General features: G+C 42.7%; 1 protein-coding gene across 1 annotated transcript in view; it reads right to left on the reverse strand.

Annotated features, from left to right (window-relative positions):
* Nucleotides 1-13,193, reverse strand: part of GALNTL5 (polypeptide N-acetylgalactosaminyltransferase like 5) — a 56,073-nt gene that overhangs the window by 7,398 nt on the left and 35,482 nt on the right. Inside the window, exons 7-8 of the mRNA XM_008688598.2 lie at nucleotides 10,431-10,680; nucleotides 7,520-7,637 (exon numbers count right to left, since the gene is read on the reverse strand). Of these exons, the coding sequence (XP_008686820.1) occupies nucleotides 7,520-7,637; nucleotides 10,431-10,680 (368 nt within the window). The remainder of the gene's footprint in view (nucleotides 1-7,519; nucleotides 7,638-10,430; nucleotides 10,681-13,193) is intronic.

The following is a 13,193-nucleotide window of genomic DNA, read 5'->3' on the forward strand; positions in this document are numbered from 1 at the left end:
ACTCTTTGTCCAGATCATCACAAGACGCTCCTGCTCTCCCTGCTTATCCTCCACTTTGTTCATCTCCATCACCGTCCTACTTAAAACCTACCTGCAGCATTCCACCGTGCATATGATACAATCTAAATCCTTACAAGGTCCTGTGGCGTCCTGCCCTTGCCCCCTCTTGGCGTTGCCTTACCCTTCTCCCCTTGTATCATGGTCCAGCCTCACTGGCCCTTCTCCACTGACACATATGGGTTGGAAGGCTGCCTATTTTCTGAGTCTGCAGGCAGAAATCAGGGCATTACTAAGTATTTTCTTACTTCTGTAATCTGTATTTGTTTTTGTGAGGTGACGGAGGGGGACCTCATGTGACAAAACGAGGGTAGGATTTTCTCAGGCTGTTCCACTGTTATGTTCCCAGTTATGGGGCTGCCTTCCAGGTTCAGGCAGTCCATCAGATTTATTTTCTAGTGGGATCCCATCTCCTCCAGTCTCAATAAACATCTCAGCAGAAAGTTAGGAGAGGCTGCCAGCCAGATACTATTTTAAATGAGAACTCGGGGATAGCTGTCGCATAGAAAAAAGGGAACCAACGCTGGCTGAGGGCATGTTAGGTGGCAGACACTGTCTTAAATGCTAATGCACATTGCCTCAGTGGTGGCACATGATTATTCTGATCATTTATACATGAGGCTTCTTAGACTCCAAGTGGTTCAACCATTTACAAGTATTTCCCAACCACTTTTTACGTGGTCAACATACCAGGTGCCGAGGGACCCAATTGTGAACAAGTCAGATGGTGTCCCTGCCCTGACGGGGCTCACACCCTGGTGAGTACACAGCTTGATGGGGGCCCAGCACAAAATAAAACTGGAGTCTCTGATTCAAAAATTATAACAAATTTCAGGAAGGTGGGGCGCCTGGGTGGCACAGCGGTTAAGCCTCTGCCTTCGGCTCAGGGCGCGATGCCGGAGTTCTGGGATCGAGCCCCACATCAGGCTCCTCTGCTATGAGCCTGCTTCTTCCTCTCCCACTCCCCCTGCTTGTGTTCCCTCTCTCGCTGGCTGTCTCTCTCTCCGTCGAATAAATAAATAAAATCTTAAAAAAAAAAATTTCAGGAAGGCAACAGCAGAGTATTCCACTAAGTGTGGGGTCCTTCCAAGCGTGGCCCCACATGAGACCACACAGGTTGTGTCCCCACAGAGCCTGCCCTGAACACACAGACAAGTGACAACTAGTGTACAGCAGAAAAAGGGTTGTAATGGGTAAAGCAAGCGCTGTAATGCATAAGCATACACAGGAGAAAGGACCCGAGTTGTGTTTGTGTGTGGGTGTGTGTGTGCACACATGTGCGTCGGCATGCAGGGGGAGTGAGGATAAGGTCAAGAAAGCTTTCCACAGGCACCTGGGTGGCTCAGTCAGTTAAGTGTCTGCCTTTGGCTCAGGTCATAATCCCAGGGCTCTGGGATCGAGTCCCATATCGGGCTCCCTGTTCAGCAGGGAGTTTGCTTCTCCCTCTACCCTTTCCCCCGGCTTGTGAGCTCTCTCTCACTCTCTCCTGCTCTCTCAAATAAAGAAATAAAATCTAAAAAAAAAAAAAAAAAGTCAAGAAAGCCTTCCTGAAAAATTACATCAAAGCTGTAACTATGGACTGCGGTAGTGGTAAAGAGCAAAGTGGACAGAGGTGAGTGATGACTTAGACCTAGATCTAACCATACATGGTGGGGGAAAGTAGGGCATGAAAGGGAGAGTGGAGACCAAGAATGTACTCTAGGGGGATGGGGGATGGATGGTTGCAGGTAGGGGGAGGGTAGCATGTCATCCACCCAAAGAGGAAAAGAACATGGGAGGCAGAATGGGTTCAAGAGGGTAGAAAGAGCTCCATTTTTGAAATGTTGGGTTTAGGATACTCATGGGATATTCATCCTATAGGAGAGTAACCTATAGGCAATTAGACATACAAGTTATGGCACAGAAGGACCTGGGAAGGAGCTAGAACGGTGTCATTGGCATGTAGTCATTGAAGTATGGTGTAGATAAGGTTACTAAGAGCGTGGACGGAGAAGAGAAAGAGTGCCTTGGAGCAACCCATGAGAGGTGGAAATTCTGAGCACACGGAAGTAACCCAGTGACGCCCTGGCAAGCTGTGGTCAGAGCGGGAGGCTGCCGAGGAGCATGCCCAATCCCCCCTTACGGAGACTCTAAGACTTTGCTCCGCCCTTTCTCCATCGCCAGCACACGGTTTGCTTTCAAATCGCAGCATCCAATGAGGTTTGCCCACCTTGGGCTGAATCTAAGCTGGCGTCAGTATCTAAGAGGTCCCGTCCCACAGTGAGGCAGACGATCCTCAGAGCATATGGCAAGGTTCCAGGGCTGGAGCAGTGCACCTTGCCCACATCTGGGGCCACCAGGATGGAGCCCCAAGCCATCAGACTGTTGGAAACTGCTGGAGGCCAGCCTCCACTCCACCAGGAAACTGAAGTGTGGATCTGCAGCCTGGTTGGGAGAAGCATCCTGAGGCTGGGGGTGAAGCTGCAGCTTCATGGGCACCCAGCCCATCCCCACTTTCCAGAGTGACCGTAGCAGGGCAACTAAAACACAGTCAGAGCTTTGGAGGCTTCCAGAGAGAAATGGCTTAGAGACAATAGAATGGAGCTGGCGAGGTGTCCAGACCTGAAGTTGAGTAGCTAGTACAAAGCAGGAAATGATAGGTCTGGAGAATATACCCCCAGGTTCTGTGAATCGAGGCAAGTTACTCGACCACTCTGTGCCCCAGCTTCTCCACGATAAGTAGGAGATCATGCACCTAGCTCACAGGTTTATCAGGAAGAATAAGTAAGTTAGTATCTGTCAGGGTCCAGAGCAGTGCATGTCACATACGTAAGACCTTGTCAGATAAATGAAATACATCTTTATCCGTTACACCGTAACTTAAAAATGCCATTTCTGCAGGGAAGCCATCTAAGACACACCCCTCCCCCGACACAAGGCTAGACTCCCCTTTTATCTGATCTCGCAGTGCTCTGTATTTCTCCTTCATTGCATTTATCAAAAATAACTAACTAACCACTCTCTCCCCGTTAGCAGCACGGGGCTTCATGCCAGCAGGAGCCACGTTTGCACTGTGCGCCATGGTACTTAGCACTAGCCCAGCACTTTGCACATAACAGGCTCTCAGGATTGTTGAGTGAGTGAGTGAGTGAATGGATGGATGAAGGCTGTGCCTTCTTCTGAATGCCCAGCATCTGGCATAGCCCGACACAGCAGGTGCTCCTACCTGATGGCTACATTGGACCTGACTAGAACTCTTGAGACAGTCTTAACCTTAAGCAAACGTAGACTTGGGTACTGTCGCCACACAGGTGTTAGAGCCGTGGGAGTTGATGCAGGTGTGCCCTGAAAAATATTAGCAAGGTTCGACACGACCCAGGCCAATCAGAACAGAGATGCGACAACACATCCTGTGCCCCTGCCCTGCCCAGCGCTGTCCCTTTAGTTGCTGGGTCATGGAAAGCCCATGGATCCGCGGGGTCAGTGGGCTGTCCATGGGCGATATTCTGTTGACTCAGAGTCGAAGTTCTTCCCCACCAGGTTAGGAAATATTGCACTATATTAACAACCAATGTGGCTTCACAGGTACAAAACAGCTGAGGTCAGCCCTGAGCCCTGAGGAGCACATGGGATAAGAAGGGACAGTTGACAAGAACCAGTCTCGGGAACACCCATGCTTCCGGGATGCACAGAAGAAACTCCTGCAGACACTGAGAACAGAGCTGTGGAAGAGGACCAGGAGCGTTGTTCTAAACTACAAGAAAACGTCTGGAAAAAACTGGTCTATGGTGTCAAATGTTGCAGTCCTCCAGTATACAGAAGAACAAATGCCATCCATTAGCGACATCAATATTAAACTGGTGACAGTTCCCAGGATGATGTCCCAAGGTGCTGAGGCCACCAGGATGTGGATTTATTGGAATGAGGAGTGAGAAATGAAGATGTATGTACAGATGTCAATGATCTCTCCGGAAAGACACGGTTACTTATCTTGGTTACAGACTGCTGATAGTGTCAGGAGAGTACCCTAGCTATTTACTAATTTACATGTTTATGAAAAGAGAGACCCACACATACTTAAAAAATATGAAGGGGCCATTAGGAATGGAGTAGTTGAAAATTAATACATTTGAATAAGTTAGCTGTTATTTGCTATCTGGAGGGAATACAGAGCCAGGAAAAGGAATATACTCCCTCTTCAAATATGCATGTATTGTTCACAAAATTGATGTTATTCTGAGACACAAGAATGTGCTTATTAAGATATTAGGTCCTGAGAAGGGGACCTAATATACCATATACCATATTCACAGAGAGCCATGTAATAAAACAAGGAAGCATCAACAAACAATGAAAAGTACCAAAGACATGAACATTATAAAATAATGCCTGGATCAGAAGGGAACACATGATGGGGGTGGGGAGAAGTAATGAAAATAAGAAGCTTATGACATACTGCCAAATAGGGCCTTAAGAGGAAAAATATATTGCTCCAGATATTTTTATATTCAAAATAAATTATCTGAAGCATTATAAAAGGAGTTTGTGCTTAAAGGAACTTTGAGTGAACAATGTAAAAGCCAAAAGAAGGAAGAGGGAGATAAAATCCAAAACAGAAAAAAATATATCAGAAAAAGAAAACACAAAAAGCAAATATAGCAAACAATTTAATACACACTAAGATAATATGTGCAATTCAGAGTATGATCTCTGCAGATGATTGCAAAGTCTAAAGAACAGAGGGCAACAAAGAATAACTACACCTGTCACTTATGAGGCAGCTTCTAGAAAGGATCTGTCTTTACAGCGTTGTAATAGGGATCTCTGGTTTTTTTTTCATTTTACCTGCAAGGAAGCTTAAAGCTCAGCCAAGATTTGAACTTAGTCATTGATTAAGCTGCTTTCTTTGCACTGGATTGTCTCTGCTGGAAAGAGACAAACGGGCAGAGAAAAGTGAGACAAAAATTAAGGATAATAATGGTGAACTCACAGCCCAGATTTGTATGCACAGCTCAAAGTGACCGTTATTTCTTTAAGTGTTATTTAAGTCACCTCTGCACCCAATGTGGGGCTCGAACTCACGACCCTGAGATCAAAAGTCGCAGGCTCTTTTGACAGAGCCAGCCAGGCACCCCAAAGTGAACATGATAAAAGCCTGTTAGAATTTAGTCAAAAACCAAAACTTACCTATGATAAACACACAATAAACATCTGAATGGCACTCTTATATTTTCTTCAGACTCTCTCTCCAGGAATAGCTACTTCATACTTCTTTTCTCTACCCCAATTATTTCATTAAATGTTCACAAAATTGCAATTCAAGAAACAGAACAAATGAGCAAAGGAAAAAAGAGAGAAAGAGAGAGAGAGAAAGCAAGAAACAGACCCTTAACTCTAGGGAATACACTGATGTTTACCAGAGGGGAGAGGGTGGGGGAGGGGGAACCAGGTGATGGGGATTAAGGAGGGCACTTGTCCTGATGAGCGCAGCTGATGCATGGAATTGCTGAATTCCTATATTGTACATCTGAAACAAATGTAACACTGTGTTAACTATCCTGGAATTTAAATAAACATTTAAAAAGACCACAAAAACACAAAAATCGTCACAAAATTCTGAGAATGGCATTTATATTTATTCCTATTTACCAGGTGAGGACATGGGGAATTAGAAAAATTAATGGCTGACCCACGATCCTACAGCAAGTTAGTGACAAAGCTGGGACCCATTCTGATGCCTAATGTCTAGTGATCTAATATCATGGGAATATTTAGAAGTCAAATCAACTTTTAGATGTGAGATGTAATTCACATTCTACAAGAAATTCACCCTCTCACAGTATACGATTCAGTGACTCGGGATTTTCACGAGGTTGTCCAACCAGCACCACTATCTCATTCTGGAACATTCTCACCACCCCCAAAAAGAGCCCTGGGACCCATCAGCACTCACTCTCCTTCTTCAAGCTCCTGACAACCACGAATCTATCTTCTGTTTCTATGGATTTGCTTAGTCTTCACATTTCCTAGGAGTGGACTCATTCATACCAATATGTGGGCCTTTTGTATCTGGCTTCTTTCACTCACCATAATGTTTTCAAGTTCCACCCATGTTGTAGCAGGTATCCCGGGGATTCAAGAGTTGAGAGACAACCCAGACAACCCCTACCGAGTCTTCTCAATTTGCAGATGGAGAAACTGAGGCCTGAGATAGTCTGTATAGTTGGTGGCACCCAAGTCCCCCACTGCCTAATCCTATTATTTTCACCACACCACAACCACCTAGACCATCAGTATAATAAAGAAGAACTTTCAAATGTCCACAATAGCCAAACTGTGGAAAGAGCCTAGATGTCCATCAACAGATGAATGGGTAAAGAAGAAGTGGTACACACACACACACACACGCACACGCACACACACACACACACACACACACACACACACACAGGAATATCATGCAGCCATCAAAAATTGAAATCTTGCCATTTGCAATGACATGTATGGAACTAGAGGATATTATGCTAAGCGAAATAAGTCAATCAGAGAAAGAAAATTATCATATGATCTCACTCATATGTGGAATTTCAGAATCAAGGCAGAGGATCATAGGGGAAGAGAGGAAAAAATGAAACAAGATGAAACCAGAGAGGGAGACAAACTATAAGAGACTCTTAATCTCAGGAAACAAACTGAGGGCTGCTGGAGGGGAGGTGGGTGGGAGGGGTGGGATAGCTGGGTGATGGACATTGGGGAGGGTATGTGTTGTGGAGAGCGCTGTGTATTGTGTAAGACTGATGAATCACAGACCTGTACCCATGAAACAAATAATACATTCTATGTTAATTTAAAAAAAACGACTTCAACAACAACAACAAAAATTGGCATCCAAATACATGCTTAAAACTCCCTATAGATGAATCAAATGAATGTGTTGGTTAAGAACCATATCTGCCAGTGAGAACGTATGAAGATTAAAAGATGTTCAATTATATTAAATTAAATAGTCAGGTCTTAAACAGTTTGCATAACATGATCACATTTTTAGAAGCACAGCATGTATATAAACTCAGCAACTATCTAGAAATGAGATTTACAGGTATTTTCTGTTATGCCCTTTGCTTTTCTATATATTTAAAAATAAAAACCATATACTGCTTTTGTATTGAAAAAAAAATAAATGCTCTTCCCTCAAAAAAAGAATAAGAGTTTTCACAAATAAATAAAAGCATTACATTAATTCAATATACCATACATTAGAAATGACAAAACATATGATAATAAAAGCTGGTATTTTACTAACTATTGTCACATTTTGCGAGGAGTCCCATCATAGGTCATTTACTTCATGTGATGTGGGAATGGTACCAGATGCCCAGGCAGGAAAACTGGGCATAAGCACCACAGGGTGTCTCCTTACCTGAAGTCAGCTTTCGCTCTCTCTGTACAAAGGTAACTATTTAAAAGGCCAAGTCTGAATTACCCTTAGTGAAAGTTCCAAATTTTCTGCTCCCCAGAGTTCCATGTCCCTGTCGTACTTTCCAATCTCATTAAAATAATGCCTATTTATAGCAAAAATTCCTCCAGCCATTGCAGGTGACCTAAAAAGGACACATAAAATATTAAATCACAGATTCAGTCATTCTGGACTTTTTGCCAAAATTATATTGAATATTAGCAATAACGTAAAAAAAAAACTAGAAAACAGCAATACTGATACCAAAATTGTTAACTTAATATATATTTATGTATGTAAAAGTAGTAAATTGAAACCATAACTACCTAAAAGTATGCAGTAACTTTTCTTTTTTAAGATTTACTTATTTATTTTAGAGAGAGAGCATGTGCGGGGTGGGGAGGGGCCGAAGGAGAGGGAGGAAGAAACTCAAGCAGACCCCACATGGAACTCGGAGCCCCACGTGGGGCTTGACCTCAAGACCCTGAGATCACGACTTAAGCAGAAACCAAGAGTCCCACACTTAAACAACTACGCTACCCAGGTGCCCCGTAGTAACTTTTACTCAGCTCTCACTGAATTGTATAATGATATCTTCTCAATGTTGTCTTTTTCTTGAGTGGGAACATTATCTTTAGAATGTGAGTTTCCCCTGGGGACAACCACTGAATTGGGTATTAGAGTTTACAAATCTCCCTTTCTAAGCACATTAAGTGAATTATAATATCTACTTTTGGGAAAACCATAATGTTCCAAAGCATCTTTTTTTTTGTCCACCAATAGCAGGGCCCGATAACACCAAAGTAAGTAGTGTGAAAATAATTACATGTTCATCTATTCATTCAGTTTTTTAAAAGTATGTATTAAACACCTATGATGTGTTAGAGATAAATTAGAGAATCGACAGGCCAAGGTCCCAGCTCCTGCGGGGGCAAGGGTGGAAACAGGGGCACCCACTGTTGCAGTGGTCCCAGAGGAAGAGGATGGGATGGTGGTTAAGGGTCCAGCAATGAAGGTAATGAGATGTGGTCCAACTCCTCATGTATTTTGAAGATGGAATCAGCAGATCTGCTTATGAGTGGGATGTGGGTGTAGGAGGAAGAGAAGGGTGAAGGCTGACCCCAGCCTTTTGGCCTGGGTACCTGGAAGGTGGAGTTGCCATGCACTGAGATGGGGATGGTGGAGGCGGCGGGGGTAGGTTTTGGTGGAAAGATTCAACTGGGGACATGTCTGAGATGTCAAGTCAGCATTCAAGTGGAGATGCCAGTAGGCAGGTGGATGGAAGAGTCTGGCACGCTGCGAGCCACCGGGGCTGGAGACAGAACTTTGGGAGTCCTCAGCATAAGATGGACAAGAAGCACTCTGTGAGTGCAGGGAGGTGGAGAAGAGGATCAAGAACTGAGGTCGGAGAGAAGAGGAGGAATCGGCAGAAGAGATGGAAGGAGCAAAGAGGTAGGTGTGGTGGGTGGTAGGAGGAAGCCCTGGAGATTGTGCTGATTGGAGTTCAAGGGAGGATATACAGCATATACACAGGGTATACAGTGTGTAATGCATGGGGCATATAACATACTCTGAATCAACTGTTTATGTTATCAGTAAGGCTATGAGGGAGGGGAGCCTGCAGGCCAGACTGTCCTTTACAGTGTAGAGTCTAAGCCTGGGACAGAGAGGGCCTGGACCATGGGGACAGGCAGAGAGATGGACAGAGAGTCATCCCAAAGGCTGAGTCCCCTGGAGCTGGTTAATCGCTGGGTTAGAGTAGGCAGTGGAAGACTGCAGGTGTAGTCATGCTTCATGGCTACATAGTATCCCATTATGTTTCCAGCATAAAGACCTAATAATTTCCCAGTCATTCCTCCCTATTCTTAGATAGGAGTGTTCTCTCACTCTCTCTCTCTAATAAATAAATAAAATCTAAAAGAAAAAAAAAAGAGAGAGAAGAGAGAAACCATGAGGGGTAAAAACAGAAATCAAAGAATTGGAGATCCTGATGATGTCCAGGGGTAGTTGTGGGTGAAGCATAGCAGGAAAAAATCAGGAACATCTTAGGCTGTGGCCGAAGAGACAGATATCTGGTAATTGAGAAGATGAAAGGTCCAGGATATGTCTATAGGAATAATAATTGCTAACAGTGATAAACATCGATGTAGCACTTTTTACAGACAGATATTGTTCTGTAATTCTCATAACAACCCTGTGAAGTATCATTAACCTCCATACTCCACATATAAGGAAATAAGGTGCAGAGAGGTTAAGTAACTTGCACAAGGTCACAGAGTTCTACTTAAATTAAAATAGAGACAAAGATCAAGAACTTGCCAGGCTACAGTGTTAGAAAATTTACTCTGTGTGATTTGTAAAACAAAGAGCTTAGTAGTAGAGGAAGAGGAGGAGCTGGGCGTCAGTTACCAGCAAATGCGGGGAGTGACCTGGAGGAAGTCTCTTCAGAAATAGCCTCATAGATACAGTTAAAAGTCACAACATCAAATTGTTCTCACTTAGAAATACATTTTCCGAGACTAATAATCTAGGAAAATCATATTCATCTCTATAATATTATAGATGAAAGCACTTAGATAAATTTATATACGAATTTAGCAAAGACATCTACTTTTTCTGGGCTACCCACAGTGCTAGCATTTTGTTCACTGACCACATGCAATTTGCTCCTGATAACCAAGTCCACATTCTAAAGACAGACACCTGAAACCAGAGGGACACTATCCATGGCAGTGTTCTTAACTGGGGTGAGATGCTCATTTCCAACCAAAGAAACTAAAAACCTACCAAATTCTATTATTATAGACTTTTAGAAACAAGATAAATAACACAATATTTCTCTTCATTAAACCCAAGAAATTGAAAGAATCATCTCTGAAATCTTATTTTTTGCCCCAGGTTCCAATACATATTCCTATAACCTGAAGAAATCTCCTACCGGATGGGTCTAGTAGGTCCTTCTGGTCCATCCGTCTCATAAGAGAGAACATTGTCCCATTTAAATTCTAGATTCCAGGTGAAAGTGCCCCTTACAACAGGAGAGGGCCTGTATTCTAGGGTCTTATGGTCAATGGGATCTATCAGAGGACACACCACCATTTTGGGGTCCTTGGCAATGGGAGCCAGCAAGGGCTGCAGCCACACATGATTCACCTCACAGTGGCTATCCAGGAACACCAGCACATCTCCTGGGGAGGCAAGAATAGGCTAGTGTTAGTGCAAATGGATAAGACAGCTGGCAACCCAAATCAAAGTTCAGTGCAAGGAGTATTTGTTGAGCATTTACCATGTGTTTGGCTTTTACAGTGCTTACAGATTCACCGGGGGTGGGTGGGGACTAGAAACACATACTTTATTTTGTACCATATCATGTACAATGATGTGCCATAGATGTTCAGAAGAAGCTGGTGAACTGTGGGTTAGACAGTGGTTTGGGGAAGATTCTAAAGAAGCAGGTGGAATTGAGTTGGGCTTTAATTTAAAAAATGGTATTATAGCTTGGCCTTGATTGATTGACTCAACTTAGCCAATGTGTAATGCAAGGATAACTTGTGTATTTTTTGGTGCTTGGGATGCAAAAATGCATAATTATTTTTGCTCTTGAGTTCAAGCTTTAATGAGCATCTGTTTAGAAAACATGGGGGAAAATTGGCATGGCCAAAATGAAGAATACATGCTGCTAAAGTACCTTAATAGGCTCAAATTGGGAGAGACCTCAAAATTCAGGTGCAGAGTTTGTATAAAATCATAGGAAGGTATAAGAAACATTCCAAGGCTGATCAGAAGACTTAATATTGTTAAAGTGGTAATAATCTCCAAATTGATCTAGAGATTTGGTGTAATTCTTATCAAAATCACACCTGGTTCCTTTGGAGAAACTGATCCTAAAATTCATATGGAAACGCAAGGAATCCATATTAGCTAAAATGATCTTGAAAAAGAACAAAGTTGAAGGACTTCTGGATTTCAAAACTTACTACAAAGCTATAATAACAAACAATATGATGCTGGCATAGGGATAACATAGAGACCAAAGGGATAGAATTGAAAGTATAGAAATAAACCAAACGTCTGTGGTTAGTTGATTTTTGACAAGGGTGCCCAGCCAGTTCAATGGGGGATGGAACATTCTCTTCAATGAATGGTCCCAACACAGCTGGGTATCCACATGAAAAAAGAAGGGCTCCTGGGTGGCTCAGTTGGTTAAGCATCTGATTCTCGATTTCAGCTCAGGTCTTGATCTCAGGGTCATGAGTTCGAGCTCTGTACTGGGTTCCACACTGGGTGTGGAGCCTACTTAAGGGGAAAAAAAAAAAGAATGAAGTTGGATCCCCTCACGGCAAACACAAAAACTAACTCAAATGAATCACAGACCTAAAAAGGTCAAACCTAAAACTATAAAACTTGTAGAAGAAAACAGAGGCATCCATTTCTGACCTCAGGTTAGATGATTTCTTAGACATGACACCAAAAATACAAGTGACAAAAGAAAAAATAAATAAGACTTCATCAAAATTAAAAACTTTTGTGCTTAAACAAACACCATGAAGTTGAAAAAAATCCACAAAGTGGGAGAAATTATTTGAAAATCACACATCTGATAAAGGACTTGTATCTAGAATATATAAGAAACTCCTACAACTCAAAAAAGAAGAAGAAGGAGGAGGAGGAGGAGGAGGAGGAGGAGAAGGAGGAGGAGGAGGAAACTTAATTAAAAAATGGGCAAAGGAGGGGCACCTGGGTGGCTCAGTCAGTTAAGCATCCAACTCTTGATCTTGGCTCAGGTCTTGCTCTCAGAGTTGTGAGTTTAAGCTCCATGTTGGGCTCCATGCTAGGCGTGGAGCCTACTTAAAAAAAAAAAAATGGGCACAGGATTTGAACAGACATTTCTCCAAAGAAGATAGACAAATGGCCGATAAGCATATGAAAAGGTGCTCAGGATCTTTCATCATTAGGAAAATGCTGGCCAAAATCACAGTGAGATAATACTTCATGTCCGCTAGGATGGCTATAATCAGAAAGGCAAACCATCACAAGTGTTGAGGAGATTGTGGAGGAATTTGAGCCCTTGTCCATTGCTGATAGCAACGTAAAATGTTGCAGTCTCTTTAAAAAATGATGTGGTAGTTCCTCAAAATTACGCATACAGTTGCCACACAGCCCAACCATTCCACAGCTAGGTACACAAATACCCAAGAGAAAGACAACTTAGGTTTGTACAAAGTCTTGTACATGAATGCTCATAGCAACATTCTTCCTAAGAATAAAAGAGTCATAACTCAAATGCCATCGAAGGGTGAACGGATAAACAAAATGGGATATATCCACGTAATGGCAATAAAGGGAATGAAATACTGTCCATGCTCCAACATGGACAAACCTTGAAAACATCACGCTAAATGAAAGGAGCCAGTCACAAGAGACCACATATTATATAATTCCATCAGATGAAATGCGTAGAATAGCTAAAAATCTATATGTATAGAAGGTAGATTAGTGGTTGTGGAGGGTTTGGTGGAGGGGAGGGGGAATGGGATTAGAAGCGATGGCAGGTGACTGCTAACGCATATGGAGTTTCTCTTTAGTGGGAAAAAATGTTCTAAAACTAGGTTATGGTGATGGTTGCATAATCCTGTGAATATACTAAAAAACACTGCATACGTTAATGGGTGAATAGCATGTGAATGATATCTCAAAAAAC

The sequence above is a fragment of the Ursus maritimus genome, unplaced genomic scaffold (assembly GCF_017311325.1).
Source record: "Ursus maritimus isolate PB19 unplaced genomic scaffold, ASM1731132v1 scaffold_3, whole genome shotgun sequence".
NCBI lineage: Eukaryota > Metazoa > Chordata > Mammalia > Carnivora > Ursidae > Ursus > Ursus maritimus.